The following is a 21868-nucleotide window of genomic DNA, read 5'->3' as shown; positions in this document are numbered from 1 at the left end:
TGATCTGTTTGATAGCTGCGTTTATTGTCAGTCTTTGGCAGTTCCTGTAAATCACCCTCAGTCCTGCTACTGAAAAGCAACATGGGGCCCTGTTTCCAGTGGCAGAGGTCAAGTGAAGAAGGGTTCACGTAACAAATGACATTAGTTTCAGTTCACAGATCGTCATCCAAGTCCTCACCGGTTTTAAAGAGGTCACACAGTCGCATGAGAGAAGGCTCCTGCGCCCCTCTGCCCAAGGGCTCACCCCCTGCCCAAGGGCCTGTGCCCCATGACTGCTCTGGGGTCTTCCCACAGTGCCCCTTGGGCCCAGGCGTGGACGTGTGTGTGGCCTGAGGAGGGGTCTGTACCCCAGGGGTCGTGCTGAAGCCTCCTTCCCTTGGGGTCTGGGCCCCAGGGGGCCCCTGCTCAGCCTGTGCTGCCCGGGCTGGCTTGGAGCCTCTCTGCAGGAGTGTCAGGGGCTCCACGTCCACATGTGGTAGAAGGAATGGTTCCCACTTGGAAGATGTGGCCCCGACCTGCTGGGCAGGACGTGGTGGCTCCCCCCAAGGAACGACGAGCTCCCTGGTGCCCCTGTCCTCACGGCTGCGTCCTCCTTCGGCCTTCCCTGCCAGGCCAGTGCAGTCCTGTGGTGGAAATACGACACGATGGCCCCGTTCTCCACTCAGAACATGTGCCCAGGGGCCTGAGGGGCAGGGGGAGGGGCCTGCACTAGTGGTTGTCACCACGTCTGGGCTCTGACGCTTTCTGCTCTGCTCTGCTAGTCTGGGCTGGCAGGCTAGGGACATGCTTTGATTTTGAGGTTTAGCAAAGCAGAGCAAATAAATGCCCTCTACCTCCAAACCTCTGCCAAATTCCATGATAGGCTTTCCAAAAAGGGGCGGTGTCCTCATGTGATCAGATCTCAAGGGGACCACAGGGTCCAGTGAGGGAGCCCCTGAAGTGCGAGCAGGGGAGGCCCAGAGACCGCCTGGGAAGACCACGCGCTCATCTCCAGGCGGTGGGACGGTCTCTAGAAGCATGTTGAAGGTTTTGAGCTGTGAAGTGGCTGCACAGGGTCCCGTGGGATGTGACAGTGGTGCTTGGGCCTGGCTTCCTTCTACCTCAGGAACCAAAGATGTGCTGAAAATTGGGTTTCACTGCCTACAAAAGAGTTTAAAAGCAAGGACGAGCAGGATCCTGCATCACCACCCCAGGCACACAGAAGAGGCTCTGTGGCCAGCAGTTAGTGGCAGGACTGCCAGCTCTGCCCCTGACCTGCTGTGACCTCACGGAAACTTCGCCAGCCTTAGTTCCTCGCCTTCAAAACGGGACAGGCCTGAGGCAAGCATTAGACAGGATGCAGGTAGAAGGTTCAGCCCAGGCACTGCGCATCGGGAACTGCCACTCTCGCCCTTCTACACTTGGGAGATTCAGGGCCACGACCTTACCCGGGGTCACGCCGCTAGCTGGCAGCAACACCAAGGTCTGGCCTCAGCCACCTGGCTCTGAGCTGGAGCCCTGCGCTCGTGTCTGAAGCTGGCCAGCCTGGCCCTGGCCTGTGCAGGGGGTGGCGGGCTTCCTCTGCTGGGTGCTCGTGGCTCCCATGACTGTAAAGCAAGGCCAGCATTCTTCGGTCCTGAAGGTGTGGTGGGGTCTGGAGCAGGCCCGGGGCGAAGGGGGCGCCCCAATTGCACAGGAGCCCACCTGGGTAAGTGAAGGTGAGGGTGGAAACAGGCCCCCAGAAATCCGGGGCACCTCCCATGCTGAACAGTCTGACACAGACTCTCCATGTGGAGTGAAGAGACGAGAAAAGCTCCGCTGGTCAACCCCAGCCGCCCTCAAGGCGCCAAGCTGCCCTCCTGCCCGGCGGTCAGCGTCGCTGGCAGAAGTGCGGCGGGGGCAGCGCAGGCCAGAGAGGAGACGGCTCAAGACAGAAGACACGACACATGGGTGGGAAGTCGGGCTCTGGGGGCACGTGAGTCTCCCATTCCAGTTGTCCACAAAACAATGAAAAACTCCTGCATGTGTTCAGTGGCCACTGGGACTAAAGAGAAACACTGTCATCAGTCACTGACCTTCAGGGGCTCCAAGGTGACGCCACGGTTTCTGGAGTCCTGGACATCAGGGCTGCACGGAGGCTGGACTGCGCTCTGGCTCCACTTCCTGGCAGAGGGAAAGTGCTGTCAAGAACCCAGTCCTACCGCTGAACAGTGGCCATGACCCTGACTTGGTGGTCGGACCCCAGCCCAGGTAGGGACCTTGTCACCCCTTGTAGCTCCCCAGGTGCCCCGCTGCCAACAACAGGCTGCCCAGTGGCATCCAGGGCAGTCCACTTCTCTGCTCCACAGCTGGCGGTTGCTAGAAAGATCTTATTTTGAACTGGAATCTACCTCCCACTGGCATCTGCCCCAGAGGAGACACCCTAGACGTAGGTGAGACAGTCTCGAAAACTCACTGAAGCGCAGAGAAGACGAGAACAGACCCATGAGGGTCAGGTCTTTCCTGCTCTTGGCTAAAAGCTGCCAGGCCTGTCGGCTCTCTGGCCACACTTCGTCAGCCTTGCCCTCAGGATCTTCCCTGACGCCAGTGCAGTCTAGATGTCCAGAATTAAGCAAGCCTCGTGAATGGCGCCCGTGCTGGCATCCGCCCGGCCCTCACCTTGCACGGGCAGCACCCAGTGCCCGGCCAGGACAGACGGCCCGCAGTGACGGCGCTGCCAGCTCACATCCCTTAGGTTTCTCCCACGATGCCGACCACAGGAAGCCGCTCACCAGTGGGCGAGGCGGGCAGGGGAGGGGGCTGGGTTAGTGACCACTTGGCACCTTTTCCTAGGCAGGCCTGTGCGGCGGGGAGGCTCTGGCTTCTCTGTCTCGGGTGAGGGCTGTCTGTTGGAACACGCTCCTCCTTCTGGCCCCGGCTCTTCGGAGTCCCTTTCCAGATACTTCAGCCAGCGGTTCTTTGAGGGCTGGGGTTTCTCCTACAGGATTGGGAAGTTAGTTTATCCTCAGAGTTGGAAAGCAGGCACCTTTACTCAAATTCCCCAGCCCGACTCTGAGGCCTGAGGGTCTCAGGACCCACGGCTACTGTGTGACCAGGAAAGGAATTTGGTTGGAAGGTAATGGGAGACGGGTGTCTTGGACGGAGCACCCTGGCACACCCCTTGGGGGAGCTGCAGGGCACAACTTATCAAGAAGTTTGCAAGTGTGCACACTCCCTGGCCCAGTAGTTCCAAATGAAGACAAAGGCACAAAGATGCTCATCAAAGTCTTACAAAGCAAACAGTCATAGCAGCAAAAGTTTGGGAACAATCTAAATGCCCAATAAGGGAATAACTATTGGCACATCCATTCCATTCTGTATGTACTTTTTAAAAATGAAAATCATTGAAAACTGCATAGGAACATAGAAGAATTAATGACACAAGTAAAAATTCCAGGATGTGAACGAGTATGTCTTACAGTGGAGGTGATGAAAGGTTAAGCCTGTAATTAAAGAAACTGGGTATTCCAAACATACAAGAGCTGGTGTGTTAAAATGGTGCTCTAACTGTAAGTTTAAAAAGCCAAAGCTCTAACTTGTTCTTAGAAACAATGATCAGCACACATATATAAACTAAAACAGGTGCAGTGTGCCGCCTGCATGCACTCACGTGCAGCACAATGTGTGTGCGGTGTGCCGTCTGCATGTACTCACGTGCAGCACAATGTGTTTGCAGTGTGCCATCTGCATGCACTCACGTGCAGCACGATGTGTGTGTGCGGCACAATGTGTGTGTGCGGCGTGCCGTCTGCATGCACTCACGTGCAGCACAATGTGTGTGTGCGGTGTGCCGCCTGCATGCACTCACGTGCAGCACAATGTGTGGCGTGCCGTCTGCATGCACTCACGTGCAGCACGATGTGTTTGCAGTGTGCCATCTGCATGTACTCACGTGCAGCACAATGTGTGCGGCGTGCCGCCTGCATGCACTCATGTGCAGCACAATGTGCGGCGTGCCATCTGCATGCACTCACGTGCAGCACGATGTGTGTGTGCGGTGTGCCGCCTGCATGCACTCACGTGCAGCACAATGTGTGGCGTGCCGTCTGCATGCACTCACGTGCAGCACAATGTGTGTGTGCGGTGTGCCGCCTGCATGCACTCACGTGCAGCACAATGTGTTTGCAGTGTGCCATCTGCATGCACTCACGTGCAGCACGATGTGTGTGTGCGGCACAATGTGTGTGTGCAGTGTGCCATCTACATGTACTCACGTGCAGCACAATGTGTGCGGCGTGCCGCCTGCATGCACTCATGTGCAGCACAATGTGCGGCGTGCCGCCTGCATGCACTCACGTGCAGCACAATGTGTGGCGTGCCGTCTGCATGCACTCACGTGCAGCACAATGTGTGTGTGCGGCGTGCCGTCTGCATGCACTCACGTGCAGCACAATGTGTGGCGTGCCATCTGCATGCACTCACGTGCAGCACGATGTGTTTGCAGTGTGCCATCTGCATGTACTCACGTGCAGCACAATGTGTGCGGCGTGCCGCCTGCATGCACTCATGTGCAGCACAATGTGCGGCGTGCCGTCTGCATGCACTCACGTGCAGCACGATGTGTGTGTGCGGTCGGACCGTGATGATTCTACCTAATAGAACTGAAAAGGGAAAACAAGCAAACACACACACAAATAAAATGGTGTGCTTACGAGCATTTCCCATTTATAATAAAGGTTCAAAGAGCAACTGGAGAGAGGATGCTGCCAGGGCAGCTCTGTGAGCAGAGGCGGGGCTCTGCCCTCAGGCGGGCAGGGAGCCTGTGGACAACTGTCCGCACTTCCCTGTCCCTGGCAGGACAGTGTTCCGCATACCCACGGCGTCCTGGATGTACTGAGGGCATCACCTACTCACTCGAACCCTTGCGCGTGCTGCCCATCCAATACTGTTTGAGCACCTACCTTACCAGGCCCCGGGGCAGAGCAACTGAACGCGAGCCCCCCTGTGGGGCTCAGTGCGGAGAGAGGGAACGTGGAAATGCAGCCACTGTACAGCAGCATCCTTCCGTGACCAGGGGTGTGCCCAGTGCTAGGGACAGAGGAGAAGCACGAGGAGGCGAAGTTCAAGCCAAGTTCAGGAGAATTCTCCAAGCAGCCAGAAGAAAAAGCCCTTTCCACGAGTACTGTAATTACTTGTTCACGTGGCTGGCTGTCTCCACACTTACGGAAGGGGGAGGTTTATTTTTGAGTTCCCTGAAGCTTTTACCCCATGTGCGTGTCATTGGGTGACATCAACAAGCGTTTGCTGAACAAACGACGAATGAATGAATAGAATGAGTGAATACACGGGAGCCCCTCGGTGACGGAGCGGCTCCGGGAGCTGGTGGAGACGGCGCTGCCGGCTTACCTGCAGACCCGCGTGCACAGCCCACCCAGGACCTGCGCTGTCCTCCTCGTCGGCACTCACGGATTCCTCCAGAGACCTGAGGGAAAGATTGTACATGTGTCCTTTGCGAAATGACCAGCAAGAAGGACAAGGAAGATGGGGGCAGCAGAATGCAAGGACTTGACAATGGCCATCAGAGCCTCTTCAGGAGAACTTAGAACTTGTCTCCGGTGTTGGGATGTGATTTGGTAATTTTCTAGCTTAGAAGGCAGAGGGACCATCTGTTCCTCTGATCAACAGGAAAAGCTGACACAGGGCAGAAGGAACAGACTTTTAACCCAGAGAGACCAGAGTCTGCATCCTGGCTTTGCCAGCGCCTGGCTGTCACTGACAGTGTGACCCTGGGCACATCACTGTATCCCAGTTTACTTATCCACAAATGGGGACAATAGTGCTGGGGTGACTATGAAGATAAATGAGACAGTAAGTGTGCGCGTGCCCTGCTCAGGGCCTGGACCACAGACTAAAGTCAGCTGAACTCCTGCAGCACAGTGAGGCTCTCCCATCAGCAGTGGACATGTCCCCATCACACAGGGTCAGATGAGTGTCCTTCCAGTTGGGCTGTGTCTCCACACTACAAGAGAGAAGGCAGCTTCATGAGTCTGACGTGCCAGGGTGACTTCATCCAGCCTCCCAGGGACAGCAGGGTTCCCCGCCACACAGAGCGGAGTGAGGAGGCAGTCTCTGCAGCCTCAAGTGGGGTTGGAGGGTCAGTGAAAACATTCATTCTGCAAGGAATCAAGTTTAGCCCCACAGCCATGTATACCCACGTCAGACAGGGCTGCTACGTCACATGATCGATTGGAACTCTCTCTAGTGAACGAGGGTGAGAACCCCACCTCCACTTCGGTTTCTTCATCTATGAAAAGAAGTGATGCTCAGAGCGATCCGGGAGATGAGATGAGCTCATGCATGGGAAACACCCACCCCCATCACATGGCGGATACTCCCAACGTTCAGGTGAGCAATGTCCCACCAGCAACTGGCCAGAGCCCCGCTCACCTTCCCCTGGTGCAGGCACTCAGCTCCGTCAGCCACGGGCCATCTCTCAGCAGCCGGAAGGTACTGTCTGCCTTCTCGCTTTTAGCGTTACCCGGAGAAGCTGCTGTCTACAGTTCCTGTAGCTACCTTTCAGCCCTTCCCTTTGTCTTCCATGTTCCGCAATTTTATTATGTTGTTGTGTCTAAGGGCAGACTTTTTTTGACTTTTACAGTTAACTTATTGGGAGTGAGGTATAGCTCAGTGGTACAGCGCACGCTTAGCATGCACGAGGTCCTGATTCAGTCCCCAGTACCTCCATTAAAAAATAAAACAACAACAACAAAAAACCCCAAACAAATAAAAACGTGGGGAGGGTATAGCTCAGGGGTAGAGGTCATGCCTAGCATGTATGAGGTCCTGGGTTCAGTCCCCAGTACCTCCATCAAAATAAATAAATAAACAAACCTAACTACTCCCCCTCAAAAAACCAAAAAACTTACTGAGGTATAATTAACATACACTAACACATACCCATTTAAGTGTAGTTAGATGAGGGTTCTTTTTAAGAATTTTTGCTACAATTGCACATTTTTATTTTTATTTATTTTGAGGGAGGAGGTCATTAAGCTTTTATTTATTGATTATTTTTAATGGAGGTACTGGGGGTTGAACCCAGGACCTTGTGCATGCTAGGCACACACTCTACCACTGAGCTGTGTCCACCCCTGTAGTTAGATGAGCTTTGATAAATTATATCTTTGAAACTATCATCCCAGCTGAGATACTGAAAACTATTTTTTGAGATATAATTAGCAAGATACAGAAAATGTTTCCGAGGTTTGCCCATCTTTTTGTTGCTGAGTACAAGGCCACTGTAGTGAGTTTTCTAATCCATGAATGTGTTAAATTTCTTCATTTAGATCTTTTTAAATTTTTCTCAGCAATGTTTTGTAGTTTTTACTGAAAAGACCTTGCACATTTTTGGGTTAGATTCATCCCTAAGTACTGTATTTTTTGATGGTATTATAAATGGTATTTGATTAAAAAATCATTTTTCCTATTGTTTGCTGCACTTATATAGAAGTAAAATTTAGTTTTCTATGCCGACTATGTAAGTTCTAGAAGGTTCTGTGTAGATTCCTTAAGATTATTCTGTGTACACCACGTCTTTATCCAGTTTGGGATTTGCTGTGTTTCCTGAATCTATGAACATAAGCCCTTTGATTCTGGGAAGTGCTCTGTTCATTTCTCTGCAGAAACATCCTTTATTATCTCTTGCTGGAACTCCTCTCTGTGTCCTTCCTGTCTCTCAACTCATATTTTCCACCTTTTTATCCTTCTGTGCTGCACTGTGAACCATCTTCGGATTTATCTTTCATTTCACTAATTCTCTCTTTGGCTACACATAATCTGTTTAATGGTCCACTACATTTTTTTAATTGATTTTTTTTGATGGCCCACTAAATTTTTAATTTCAATGACTACACTTTTCATTTCTACAAACTCTTTTTGATTCTTTCTTCAAAACTGTTTGGTTATCTCTGGCTCATATCAACCCCGCTCTTCTGATTCCATTAAACATATTACACATAAAAATTATGTATCCTGAAGTCTGTGTGGGTCAGATTTTCTGTCATTTCTGCTGTCTTTTGCTCATGGTGATGTGCTTCTTTAAGTAAGTGTACTGATTTTTTTTACCTCTGGCACATGCCCCTTAGAACTTTATCTGTGAGAATTCTTTGACACCTGGGTTGAAGACGTATTGCTCCAAAACGGAGCTGCATTTACCTCTGCTTCCTGGGACAAAAAAAAAAAAAAATCTCAGCTTGAGACTTTCCACACAGCATGTGTAAAAGGCTGAAAGGCCATGTGACAGCTTCCCTGTGCTGATAAACTCCTGGAGCCATATTTCCCCTCTTCAGCCAGTGCCAAGGTCAGCCCCGCGGGCTCCCTGCGGTGAGGGGTGCGTGGCTAGTTTACTTGTATGCCGCGGGTGTGGTCCGCCGGGGACTGGGCTTCAGGTGGCGGTCTCCTATTGGCCTTCCTACACTGAGCGGGCTCCGGGCCCTGTCTTGTCTCCTGCCTCCTCCCAGCCGAAGTGGGAGCTGCGGGGCACCAGGTGTCAATGCCCAGCAGCCCGGCTGCTCCCCCTCCGGATTTGGGCTTTTGATGGCTACTTATTTTCTTGTCATTACATCAGTGCATTTAAAATGTCGTGGCCTGCATTTTAAATTATTTTCAGTGGGAAGATTGTTCCATATCTAATCGCCATATTGTAAGACACAGAAATGTCAGGGATGTCTCCATTGTATGCCGTTGCCGTCCGCTCCAGATGAAACCAGGGCAGGATAACGGAGCCCTTCTCGAACTACTGTACCTGAGTGACGTCTCTGAAATCTGTCCCTGAAGCAGATTTAACTTTTGGACATGGCGTCTACAGTCTGCACCAGAGCCCTCGCCGTAAGCCTGAGAAACAAACAAACAAAAATATTAAGTTTAAAAAGTGCTGACAGAATGCTAAAGAAACAGATCCATCAGAAATTCACCTCGGGGCGGGTGAGCCCCACAGCACCACGCAGGAGCCCTAACGACTGCCTGCCACGTCTGCAGCGGTTTACAAACTGACAGTTTCACAGACCGAGAGTTTCAGCCCGTCTGGCCGCCCACCGTTACCCTGACTCCTCACGTCAAAGCCAAACTCAACCCCTAAACACCCACGCAGACTGGTTAATGGTCATGTGAAATTCAGAAGAAAAATAATGCAAATTGCCAATAAACATATGAAGTGACACTTACCCCTCACCCACAAGCTGAAGACTACAAAATAAATGAGACACTTTCTTTTACTGAGCAGACACTCATTTACTTAGTATTATTTATTAAGCACTTGTTATGTGTCATCGCAGAGCTAGGTAAAGACAACACAGCACAGCAGTGGACACACATCACTGTCGGCGTGGAGCTCACACTGTAGTGACAGGGGACAGACAGTGTGTACCTAAGTCGCCCACGTGGCCATCAAGTGGTGAGAAGGGCTGCGGAGGAGAGTTAGGCAATGAAGGGCGGGGTGGAGTGGGGCCAGAGTAGACAATTTCTATGGGGTGTTCGAGGGATCAAGGACTGGACCACCAAGAAGGTGCCATCTCAACACAGAATAGGAACACAGGAGGGAGCAAGTCACGCGGACACCTGGGGAGGAGCATTCAGCAGAAGCAATGACACGGGAAGGAGTGCGAAGCCCCCCGGCCTGGCGCTCTGGAGGAACAGGGAGGAGGCCAGGTGGCCGGAGTGGAGCGGTCTGGGGGCAGGTGGCAGGAGATGAGGTTGGGAGTGTAGGCCCTGCTACAGGCAGGTCAGCCTTACGGGGGCTATGAGACCTGCTCTGCTGTCCCCATCCCGAAATTCTTAATCATCTTACACGAACAGGTGTCAGTGAAGTCTGATGAGATAAGGAAGCACGTCTGAGTCGAGGACACCCAGGGTGCCCACTGTTCCTTGCCCCTGTTTTCACACAGCATGCCTGACGCCCCAGGAACAGGGAATTCCAGTGAACTCACGCTTACTTCAGTTCTTGGTACACAGACACTATCCATGCTGTCAGCCTTCAGCTCACTGAGGAGTAAGGGAAGACTCAGAGGAAAAGGAACTGTCTTTCCCTCTTTCTGTGCCGTATTTTCAGAAGTGATTGGCTGTTCCAGGGAGGTAACAGGAGTAAGAGAAGACAAGACAGATATCCTTGGCTGTTCAGGATTTTTAGAACAGCCTTGCCTTCTTTCTGCAACTGAAGCAAGTTCTGGTTCCAATGGAAAGCCTGGCCTCTCAGGTTATGGGTGACCCTGGTACTTGGGCATAGACGGCACACACTGCCTAGACGTGGAGGAAGTGACAAACGGACAGATGCCACCAGTAAGTCAAGTCACTTGAGGGCTGAGAGCCGACCATCGTTTTTAGCAACACAGAGATCACTGCTGGCTTGGACAGGAGCAACGTTAGTGGACTGATGGGGGGTGAGATCCTGTTTGGGGCAAGTTCAAGTGCAGGCAGAAGAAAAGGAAGGGGAGGGGGAAGGGCATGGTTCAAAAGGAATGACGGCCTGCGTCTGCCGTAACTGGTAGGCAGAGTGCAGAGCAGACACTGCAATGCGTTCTCCCTTTTCCTGGAAACAAACAACGCTATATTTTCTAGTCTTCCTTTCAGTCAGGTGTGGCCACTAGACCAGGTTCCCTCCAGCGGAACGTGAGTCGCTTCCAGAGCCCTCCTGGGTATTGCCCCCATGCTCTTGCCCCTTCAGGGGCTAGAGACAGCAGCGTACAAATCTCAGGGAGTAACAGAACCATCAGACGGCAGGCACCTGGGTCCCCGGATGCCCATACCAAGGACAGCTGCCCTTCTGATCTCAGTCCCTCCCAGGACTGTTACAAGAGCAAGAGAAACGACTTCTTTTGTGTTAAGCACCACAGTTTGGTGACTATTTGTTACGGTGGCCCAGTCAATCGTAAGCCACCCACCACTGCACAAGCATGGAGAGGCTGAGAGGAAGGCAGAGCCTCCTTAAGACTTCCCAACACAAGCTGACATCTAAAAGCAGCAGCAGTCACTGGCTTATGAGCCAGGCCCCCGTCTTCTGAGGCCCAATCTCAGGGTGGGCCTCGGCTGCTCTGCTGACAGGTGACCTGACTGTCCCCAATCCCACCCTACTTCCACTTGACTGGACCAGAGCAGGAGATCTGAGTCAACTAGACCAACCAGACTGCTTCTCCCAGGAGTTCATAACTGGGACTCAGCTATTCCAGTGGGTTTCAAATGAGATTCTGTGGTCCGTGAGTGGAGTGTGTTACTGTGAACTGGGGAGAGAGAGGAAGGGAAGGAGTGGAGGTAGGGAGTGGGAAGGAAGGCACAGGGAGAAACTGGGTGAGGGAAGGAGGCAGACAGGACAAGATGGCGCTGGTGCTGTCGACTGCTCTTCAGTTTAGTTCTTCAAGGGGTCAAGGATGAAACTCCTCCCTTGGATTCTCCAAGATACCCCATGACCTTGTCAGTACCTTTAAAATTTTTGCTGAAACCATTCTAAAGTTGTTTTTTCTTTTTCCCTATTATTTGCAACTAAAAGATCTTTGGTTGAAAGAATTCCTTGATTTAACTTCTAGGAATTTGTCCTAAGGAAATAATTGGCCAAGTGAAGAAAGAGGTATTTGTAGTAAGTTTCACTGCAGAGTTGTTCACAGCAATGAAAACGAAAATCAACCTAAATGCCCATCAGTGTGGGACTGGTCATTTATTCGTTCAACAAACATTTATTGAGCAAGCATTTACTATGTCACAGGCACTGTCCTAGGTGCCAAGGTTTTATCATACATAAAAAAGGGTATATAAATGTCCATTAACAGATGAATGGATAAAGATTTTATTTATATATATATTAATATATATGATGGTGGTATATCTATATATATAATGGAATATTACTCAGCCATAAGAATAATGAAATATTGCCATTTGCAGCAACATGGATGGACCTAGAGATTATCATATTGAGTGAAGTAAGTCAGATAGACAAAGACAAATATCATATGATATCACTTATATGTGGAATCTAAAAAAATAATACAAATGAACTTATTTACAAAACAGAAACAGACTTAGACACAGAAAACAAACTTACAGTTACCAAAGGAGAAATGGGGGGAGGGATAAATTAGGAGTTTGGGATTTACAGATATACACTATTACATATAAAACAGATAAACAAGGATCTGCTGTGTAGCACAGAGAACTACATTCACTATCTTGCAATAACCTATGATGAAAAAGAATTGGAAAGAAAATATGTATAACTGAATCACTTTGCTGTACACCTGAAACTAACATATTATCATAAATCAACACTTTGATTTAAAAAAAAAGAGCAACCTAAATGTCCACTGTCAGATGACTGGATAGAGAAGTTATGGTATATTTATACAATGGAATACTACTCAGCTATAAAAAATAATAAAATAATGCCATTTGCAGCAACATGGATGGACCTGGAGATCATCATTCCAGGTGAAGTAAGACAGAAAGAGAAAGAATATGATATGTCACTTATATGTAGAATCTTAAAAAAAGAAAAAGAAAAAGAGGACACTATTGAACTCATCTACAAAACAGAAACAGACTTGCAGACATAGTAAACAGTCTTATAGTTACCGGGGGAAAAGGGGCTGGGAAAGGATAAATTTGGGTGTTTGAGATCTGCAAATGTTAACCAATACATATAAAAATAGATAAAAAACAAATTTCTTCTGTGTAGCACAAAGAACTATATTCAATATCTTGTAATAACCTTTAATGAAAAAGAATATGAAAACGAATATATGTATATATGTGCATGCCTGGGACATCGTGTTGTGCACCAGAAACTGACATGTTGTAAATGACTGCACCTCAGTAAAGAAAAAAAAGGGCACATGAATAACACAGGCAAAGGCTCCACTCTTGCGGAACTTGCAGTCGGCGAAGACGGACAGCACTCACCTTCGAATATATTTCTGATCAGGATGATGGGATTAGTTAAGAGAGGTCCCAACAAGGAGCACAAAGGCCCCCAGAAGGGGGCGGATGTGGCCTGTTTCAAGGTCAGAAGGGAAAGCCCCTATGGCTCATGGAGGAAGATGATGAGAGGAGGTTAGAGCAGTGGCACCAAGGGCTGGAGCAGGTGAACAAGGGGCTCAATGAGGAGTCTGTGGCTTTAAAGAGACCAGGTGGGTCAACAGGTATGGACTTGAAAAGAACTGTGATGCTAAGTGAAAAAAGTGGACCAACAAGAGCACTTACAACCTCCTCCCTTCAGTCCACATGCCCCATCAAGTCTCCCTGCCCACCCTCCTTCTCACACCTGCTTCTACGAACAGCTAGCTGCCTGCCCATCCCCAGTTAGCTCTGAGCCCCCAGTTATCCTTACAGACCCCTGCACTTCCTCTCATGTGCTCACTCCAGTTCTAAATGGCGTGTCCATGTGTGTTTTAGTTTCTCTTCCTTACGTGACAGCAGAGCTGTGAAGGCAATAAACAGAGGAAGGACTGTTTCCAGGCACTGCTCCATCCATTTCACTTCCTCAAGGAACAGGAACTCAGGGAGCAGGAGCGCTGTATCTAACGAACTTGAGACCACATAGTTGGGCTCCGTGAGAAACATACTTCTGCAGGGCTGGGTCCCACCTGCCCCCTGGTGGAAGCAGTAGGTGCCCTGCTTCTCGTGACTCACCTGCAAAAATGACTGCTTCTCCCCACAAGCTTTGCATGTCCATTTGAGACTTTTTTTCACCTACAATGAAATTTCAGAAATATCACTAAGATAATTATTTAAAACCGGTGGAACTGGATCAAAAAATAGTAATTTTAAAACATCAACGGAAAAGAATGAAGAGTCCAGAAACAAATCACCACACATGTATGAAAATTTAGTGTATTATAAAGGAAGAAAGAAGAGACTTTAATAAGTGATTCTTGGAAATTGGCTATCCACACGAAACAAAATCTAATTAGATCGCTACTACCTGTGGTTATCAAAAAAACCCGCATAACATTTTAATTATTTGGGGGGGGGGGTGACTTTTTATTTATTTTTATTGGAGGTACTGGGGATTGAACCCAGGACCTCATGAAAGCTAAGCACACGCTTTACCACTGAGCTATACCCTCCCGCCTACATTTTGATTCTTAATAAATCTGACTAGATAAGTTCCCTCTTAACATAATAAAATGCCTGACATCCACCTCTAAAGCTGCAGAATCACCACAACCATTCCCATGAAAGTCAAGAACAAGCCAAGGATCTGCACTATTATTTACCATTTTTTCTGGATGTACTAGTTGATGGCATTGGAAAAGAGAAAGCAATAACAGGTACAAAAAGGAGACAAAAACCCTATCATTATGTATAGGTGTGACTTATTTCTTTAAAACCCAAGATAATCAAATGAAAAACTACTAAAACCAGTACGACAGTCTAACATAGGGGCTGGGTGGAAAATGAATACATCTTCAAAAATTAGTAGAGTTTATGCAAGCAAACATCTAGTTAGAAGAGACAGTGAAAGAAAAAAGTCCATCTATAATGGCAACAAAGTAAATGTTATCAGGGGGCACCAAAGTTGTTTTAAGAGATGGAATGAAATAGCACGCTTAACATCACAAAGACGTCTAGGTTGATTAATAAAAACTAGTATGATTAGTATGATCCTAATACAAAAATCATCAGGGCTTTTGGGGAAGCACCCAAAAGGATTCTAAGAAGGAAAAGCACATCTATTACACGTTTAAGTGGGTACATCCTAAGATTCAGCAATTCTGCTTCTCAGCATCTACCTTCAAACACCATAAAAACAGTGTACCTTCTACAGGTATTTAAGAAATGCATTTAAAAAATAATAAAAGGTCTGGAAGGACACACAGTAACTGTTAACTGGCTGGCTCTGGGTGGGGGCGGGCAGAACATGGTATAACAGGATCTTTGCAATTGGACAGGCCTGGCTCTGTCATTTATTAGATGGAGAGACTACTTGATTTCTCTGGATTTCAGTATTCTCTCTGTAAAACGGTATAGACTTCAGAGGTTGCTGAAATTGAATGAGATGTGTGAAACTGCCTGGTACACAATCGACTTGGAATTAAACTAATTCTTCTTTCTCACTTGGTTTCAAAGCACTTTTCAGAATTGAAAATGACCATGAGAATATGCACTACATCATATACGTGTAATAATTTAACAGTGGGAGTGATGCCCACTTAGTCTCAACTCCTAGAACCCCAAAATGGAATAAGAAAAAGTTCCTGAGCCCCTAAAATAGCCCTTACGAAGTCACAGCAAACCTGCCGGTGCACACTCAGCTTCTGTCTGACTTTTTAGCAAACATTTTAAAGAAGTTCGATGTTATTCTTCAGGGCACAGCAGACTAGCACAGAGCCAGGAGGAGGAGGGGACACCCACGATCCAGGAAAGAAGAGGTTAAGTGACACCTCCCATCTTACACTCTGACAGTCAGGGAAGCAATACGTTTTAGAAACTTCGGTCATCCTGTTTAACCCAGTCCAGGCGCGAGATTATTTACACTTTGGGAAGCAGGCGTCGAGTGCCTCCCCACGCGGGTAAAGACGCGGGCAGAGCCAGAGTGCCAGCAGGGGCGCCCAGTCGTGCCTCAGTTTCAACAACTATCATTTCTCTTCTGTTTAAAACAAGAAAGAGCCACTTTGGGGGCCAGGCTCTGCAAGGAGGCGGCTTTCCCTCCACCTTCACCCCGTGCGCTCGCCTGCCTGCTGGCACTCACGAGCTGCCCCTGCAGAAACGAATCTACCAACCAAGAAAAACCCGAAAAAAGCCCAGAACTACGTCACGAAGACGCGACATCGATAAACCCGCGTTCTCAGGACACAGCGTCACTTGTACGGGCCCCGCGACCGCACGGGGCGGCGCCCACGCCGGGCAGGGCGCGGGGAGGAGGTCGGGCCCCCCGCGGCCCCACCGGTCCTGCCCGCGGTCCCCGCGTTCGGAGGACGAGGGGGAGGCCGGCGCCCTCCCCACCTGGTGAGCCTGGAAGAGGCGGCAGCTGCAACACCGAAGGACCCGCGCCTGCTGAGGAGGCGCCATTACGGCCACCGGCGCGCGGCGCGTGCGCTTCGCTGCCCTGTCAGCCCCGGTCCCGCCCCCTGCCTGAGCGCGGCCCCTCCAGCCTCAGGCGTAGCTTCTTTTGCGCGTGCGCAAGACGCGCCGGCCATTGAAGCTCCGCCCCGACCCCCTGAAGCTTTGCCCCCCGCTCTCCGGAGGCCCCTCTATCCCGTGGCGCTTCTTGGTGGTGGGTTGGGACCAAGGGCGACCTCAGGACCCAGGCCGTCTGTCCGCTGCCCAGTCCGGCATTGTTTGGAGTTTCCGCAGTCAGGTCACAGGTTCTCTGAGCCCGAGCCATTTCCACTTGGGCTAGTTGGGCAGATTGAATTTGCAAGGGCGGGGCCTTAAGTCCCCTATCCGGTCTGGCGGTTGTTGGTTCCCTACCTTCTACTACTTCAAGTGGGAGAGAGGGAGCTGGAGGGCTCCTCCCTTCTCCAGCTGGCACTCCCTGTTTCCCAGTCTGCTGGCCAGTAAGTCGGAGACGAGCTATTGAGGCAAGGAGGAACGACTTTATCCAGAAAGCTGGCCAACCGAGAAGATGGCACACCGTGAAGTCCTGGAGAAACATCTTCCCCCAAGTCAAAATTCAGGCTCCTTTTATACTAAAAAGGGGAGGGAGTCTGGTTGGTTGTTGCCCACCTAGGTCAGGTCCTGATGTTGCTGCAAACCTCCAACAAGACAAATGTTATTTCCTATTTTGCAACTTTTTATCTTTATATGAATGGGAAAATGTTATACTAGTAAAGGCCAGAGCCTTGAAAATAGGCTCTCCTGTATATTTCAGGGTATGGGCAACATTCTTTTACAAAAGGTGCAGAATCAGCATGACTCAGCCTGGGAAACAGCACAGTGTTCAAGTAAAAGGAGCAAATCTAATATGGAGTCAGATTTGTTCTTTTCTATTACACCTGGGCCCATGGTTAGAATTTGCAGGACCCCTGGGCAGAGGTAGTCAGTTAACCTTTGAACTGGGCCAGAGAATCCTAGGAGAGTAGGCAGTTCACCATCTCTACGCTTCTCAGAGAGAGAAACAGAGATGGCCAGCAGTTGAAAACGAAATCAGTCCTTCCTGCAGTCCCAAGGAAGCCCCACTCTGAAAGGTGGAGGCCAAGTCCTGCTCTGGGCAGGGAGGAATTTTGCACCCAGCATGTTCCTCCTGTACCAGGACCCTAATGCCAGCCCATCAAGGCATTCACATGTGCCTGACAACATAAATCATCTTGTATAAAAGAAAACCAGAAATGCCCAATCCTGACAAGTAAGAACCCATCTTAAAGGATGCTAGAACAATAAAAGGGAAAAACAACCTCGAAATGACCTCTATCCTAAGTAACATCTGAATCACCCAGATTAATTTATGCACTGATGTTAACTGATGTGTAACAAGAAGCAAATGGAAATAAATATTCTAAAGAATGCACGACTATGCAAGTCCGTTACAAAGAGTTTTAGTTTGAAGTTAAAAAGTTGGCATGTGTATTGTTGGGAAGCAAGGAGGTTACAAAGTGTACATATTTTCAATTAGGTAAAAGCAGGCATTATTTCCAGGTGTCGGGGACAGATTAGATTTTAAATTTTGGAAAATCCAAACTTTCTATAATAGCATATATTAGAAAAAAATAGTTAAAAAATGATGCTTGAGACTGAATATACAGTGTCCAGACCACCTCTGCAGCAACCAGGCCCCCTCCCCCCACCGCCCCCTCAAATCACAACCTCTACAGCAGTCAAGACTTGGTTAATGACTGCCTCTTTGCACCCCCCACCTTCATCTCAGGACCAACCAGAGAAAGCCAGTTACGCTCATCAAACCAATCATGTAAGACATCCTGCTTCTAGTTAGCCAGACTGTGTCCCCACCAGCAGCCTCTATTCAAAGCACACTTGAAGCCTTCCCTCTGCCAGCCTTTGAGTCTCTGCCAAATGTAAGTAATGGTGGCTGACTCCTTTTCTAAAGCAAGTGCTGGATAAATGGTCCCTGTTCTCATTTGGGTGGTCTGTGTGTATTTCCACATGTCTGAGTCATCGCGGCCGAGAGCAGAAGGCAACTGCAAAGAATGTTTGGTGGTTAATGAAAAGAACAGAAAACATAAAAATTTCATATAGTATGAGTTCAACTTTGAAAAAGAGAAGAAACAAAAACACCAAAAAACTGAGTCTTAAATACTAGGGAAATTTGTTTTTCTACTTTCCTGTGTTTTTTCCTTTTTGCAATAAACATGTAATCCTTAAAAAATTCATATACATGTATTTTTTTCTTTCTTGGAAATTATAAGAATGCCTTGATGAATGATTTGGTACAACATATCAGTTGGTAAGCAGTTTTAAAATACATAGTTATGTTTACTTACAGAATAAAAAATGTATTTAAAACTTTGTATTATCCATATATTTAGTGTCACTGTTCTGGTTGTTAAACAGTTTGAATATCATGCCAGGTTAAATGATTAACAGATGAAAGTACTATTGTACATTCTTTTATCATATAAAAAGGCTAGCATCCGCTTTTATATTCTTCTGCTTAACTGGTATATCTCAAATTTATTCTTCTACATAGTACATAAACATTTATCCAAATTCCAACTTATATAAATGTTTCTAATTGATTACAATCAGTTTAAGACTTTAAACTGCCAACTGTGTGGGATTCTTATGTACATCTTTACTTAATTATGGCCAACAGTCTGGCAATGAATCTGCTGAAATTAATTTATGACAGAACATGTCAGTCTGTGTAAATACTATGAAGGAAATTACATTACTTGTTGTTAAGAAAGAAAAACATTGTTCAGTTTCCTTGATGTTGTTTTGCTGCATTTATTGAGATGTGACCCAGCAGTTGTGAACAAGGTAAAAGCATGGAGATTGTTACTTTAAAAACCATCCATAAAATCTAAAGAGACAGGAAATAGATTAGTGGCTACCTGGAGCTGGGGGAGGGAACAGGGGTCGGCAGCGCTGGGCAGGAGGTGTCTTTCTGGGGTGATGGAAATATTCTGAAGCTGAATTGTGATGGTTGCACAACTCTGTAAGTTTACTAAAAATCACTGAATTGTAACTTAAAACAAGGGAATTTTATGGTATATAAGTTTTGCCTCAATTAAAGCTATTAAGTTAAAAAAAAAAACAGCCACAGAGATGTATCTTTTAGTAGAAATAAGAGCAACCCCGTGTCAGTGCAAATGCTGACACTGACAACTGGCTCCTGCTGCAAAGCTTGGGGGTCCACATGGCTCAGCCTGCTGCCCATGTCCCCACAGTCTGCCTCCTGAACCCAAAGGTGCGCTGCAGCCCAGGCCCGAGCACACACCTCCTGCACCTGGACCCAGGCTGTTCACACCTGCGCAGCTCGGGGCTTCCTCTGCTGGTGCAGGGCCGTAGGCCCCGCCCAGCCTGCATCCACGCTTCCATGTCTCCAACCTCTCTGGGGGTCTTGAATCTCCACCTCCTGTGGGGGACTGAATGGAGCCTCTGGAACATGGCCTGGGCCCCATACCTGCCTGGGGAGGAGCCAGGAGGCCAAAGCCGTGGTTGAGGGCCATATTAATTCTCTGTACACAGTGTGGTTTTGTGTTCTTTCAGGGATTTATTAAGGCATTGAGCACAGTGTGATTTTTAGCCAACTGAAATGAACACAAGGAAATATATCAGGACCTGAGGGATATGCTTTTAAGGTTAATGGTGAGGGTGACAAGCTGAAACAGAGTTTAGTGTAATGCTGGCACAGGTGGCACCCACCCCGGTATCCCTCAGCCAGCTCAGGCGCAGGGGCTCCTGGAGAGCACCTCAAAGTTCTCACCACTTCGGTGCCCAACAGGCACATGACGTCCCTACCTGGTGCCAAGTGGCAGGACAGCCCCCAGAGCACGCGGCTGTAGGAGAGGAGGTGGAGGACGGGGTGTGGCAGGTCAGAGAGCCCCTGGCACTATGCAGGGGCTGGCAGCCCCAAGGCAGGACAAGCGGATGGGGAGCCCCTGCCTGGGCCCAAATGCAGCTGTTCAGCCTTCTTTCCATTTACGACTCACTGCTTCTGGGGAGAACGGGAGGAGTCTGTCCTTAGGGAGAAAACAGAAAGGGAGACAGGAGAGATAGGCCATCCCCCCGGCCTCGGAGCCCTCAGCCCAAACCCGTGGCCAGCTCGTGGTCGCTGGAGGTGCTGAACTGCCTCTCCACCTTCCTTTGGTCCTTGGTCTTGAGTCCAATGTCTACACTCTTCTCAAAAAAGTTCACCAGCACGGACTCCGTCAGGATGGAGGCCAGGATCTGCTCGAAGGAGATGCACCAGTCCGTGTCAACAGCACCCCCACAATGGGTGGCGGCCACAGGGCCGCACGCCTCCCCGCCCACCAGCACTGTGTCGTCGGCCAGGTCCTCGCACTGCAGGGAGCCCGTGCTGACCACCGAGTAGGAGGACACAGACATGTCGTCTTTGGTCTCGTCGTCAGACAGGGGCTGCGAGGGGGAGCCCTGCCCCTCGCCGCCACCCCCTTCGCCCACCACTTGGCTCTCCTGCGGTGCTTTCCCGAGGTGGGTGTCTCCACCTGCTTTGGCCTGGGGGTCCCCTGCAGCTGGCAGCTGAAGCTCCCGGGCTGTGTCCTGAGGGGGCTCTGGGGCTGGCGGCTGGTCCTCCTCAGGCGCATCGTCCCTGGGCCTTCTGCCTGGCCGTGCAGTAAACCTCTTCCCCACCTCCCCGATGCGGAGCAGCAGGCTGGCCACTGTGGCGATGGCATGGTACAAGTCCTGCTCCATGGGGTCTTCACTGAACATGTTGTAAAGCGTCTTGCACAGCTCAATGAACTGCTCCTTTTAAGGGGAAAAACAGAAAAAGGACAGGGAGAGGGTAAAAGCTGGGTCAGACTGCCCTGAGGTCAGCCACTCATAATGCTGCCCATCTGACTGTGTGGGGGTGTTGTCCTGTTAGTTGTCTCCACACACCTGTGCCTTGACAAGCCCATTTCACAGATTAGGACACTGAGGTGCGGAGAGGGAAAGGGCTTTCTTTTCCAGCTGCCTTTCTTTCAACACAGATAGAAAGATTTGGGGTCTCTCCCTGTCTGTGTCCATTCTGTTGGCAGAGATGGGCCTATTTCTATCATGACTTTCCAAGCCCAGGGACGGCAAGGCCTTCTTCACTGTGTTTTAGAGTCACTTTGAGCTTTTTGTCTTTAACCAGAAGCGACTTCAGCTCTGTCCTTCATGAAGCTCTTTGGAGTGATGACAAGGCCAGGCAGCCTGGGCCGGTTGGGAGGGGAGGAGAGGTCAGGTTCCATGTCCCGAAACTATGCATTCAGGCCTCCTGGCCTGAGAGTGGGATGAAGCCTCACTCCACCGGGCACCCCATCCTTCAGGCCTGGGGATGGGGGAGCGCTCAGAATTGCTGGGTCCCCCCTCGGGGCACAGTGGGCCGTGGTCAGGCTGCAGCTCAACTACTGCCTTTGGTCAGATGTCAGGGGTCCTGGCTGTGAGACCCTTGGCAAGAGGCCACACTCCCGACCTAGAGACCAGCAATGGGCAGCGGGCGGTGGGCCTAGCAGGCCCGCGTGTGCCCAGCTCCGGGCTGGGCTGGGAGGGGGCTGGCGGGCGGTGGGCCTAGCAGGCCCGCGTGTGCCCAGCTCCGGGCTGGGCTAGGGGGGCAGGAGCACTGTGACCCTGCCTTGTGAAAGGTGGTGTGACTCTCCGCCTGTCGCGGCTCACCTTCCCCAGCACTTCTCTGGCTCATAGATACCGACTGAACTGAAGCAAGTCACCACCCACGGGGTGTCCTGGACAAGACCCCTGTCCTTCTGGAAGAGCCCCTGACTGCCGTCGGACTAGCAGCTCTAGAGGAGGGCAGGGGAAT

The 21868-nt window shown here is 49.7% G+C and overlaps 2 protein-coding genes across 7 annotated transcripts in view; both read right to left on the bottom strand.

The window, feature by feature from the left end:
- Nucleotides 1-3: 3 nt before the first annotated feature.
- On the bottom strand, nt 4-16108 carry MRNIP (MRN complex interacting protein). Of its 4 annotated transcripts, none has more exons than XM_072947093.1 (7): nt 15946-16108; nt 13630-13689; nt 8762-8850; nt 5365-5440; nt 2802-2956; nt 2055-2142; nt 4-623 (listed from the first exon to the last, which is right to left on the bottom strand). In XM_072947093.1, exons 1-7 carry the CDS (start codon nt 16009-16011, stop codon nt 153-155), a joined length of 1005 nt encoding a protein of 334 aa, XP_072803194.1. In that variant the 5' UTR covers nt 16012-16108; the 3' UTR covers nt 4-152. The 4 variants fall into 4 exon arrangements, with proteins under 4 accessions (XP_072803194.1, XP_072803195.1, XP_072803197.1 ...); XM_072947094.1 differs by lacking the exon at nt 15946-16108 and adding an exon at nt 15396-15657; XM_072947096.1 differs by lacking the exons at nt 13630-13689; nt 15946-16108 and adding an exon at nt 4920-5046 and having other exon boundaries at nt 8762-8831.
- A 2722-nt stretch (nt 16109-18830) lies between these two features.
- Nucleotides 18831-21868, bottom strand: part of TBC1D9B (TBC1 domain family member 9B) — a 40479-nt gene continuing 37441 nt past the window's right edge. For 2 of the 3 annotated variants that reach the window (XM_015234906.3, XM_072947090.1), the window contains one exon: nt 18831-20832. In XM_015234906.3, coding sequence (XP_015090392.2) covers nt 20146-20832 — 687 coding nt within the window. In that variant the 3' untranslated portion in view covers nt 18831-20145. The remainder of the gene's footprint in view (nt 20833-21868) is intronic. The other variant, XM_072947091.1, reaches the window with a different exon arrangement.

The sequence above is a fragment of the Vicugna pacos genome, chromosome 22 (genome assembly GCF_048564905.1).
Source record: "Vicugna pacos chromosome 22, VicPac4, whole genome shotgun sequence".
Taxonomy (NCBI): domain Eukaryota; kingdom Metazoa; phylum Chordata; class Mammalia; order Artiodactyla; family Camelidae; genus Vicugna; species Vicugna pacos.
Note: the sequence above shows the minus strand (reverse complement) of the source record. Positions and strands in the feature narration are given on the sequence as shown.

Coding starts and splice junctions, on each gene's coding strand:
- MRNIP (XM_072947093.1), bottom strand. CDS start 16,011: ATGGCGCCTCCTCAGCAGGCGCGGGTCCTTCGGTGTTGCAGCTGCCGC. Junction 13,690..15,945: donor GCCTCTTCCAGGCTCACCAG/GTGGGGAGGGCG, acceptor ATTTCATTGTAG/GTGAAAAAAAGTCTCAAATG. Junction 8,851..13,629: donor AGAAGCAGTCATTTTTGCAG/GTGAGTCACGAG, acceptor TTTGTTTCTCAG/GCTTACGGCGAGGGCTCTGG.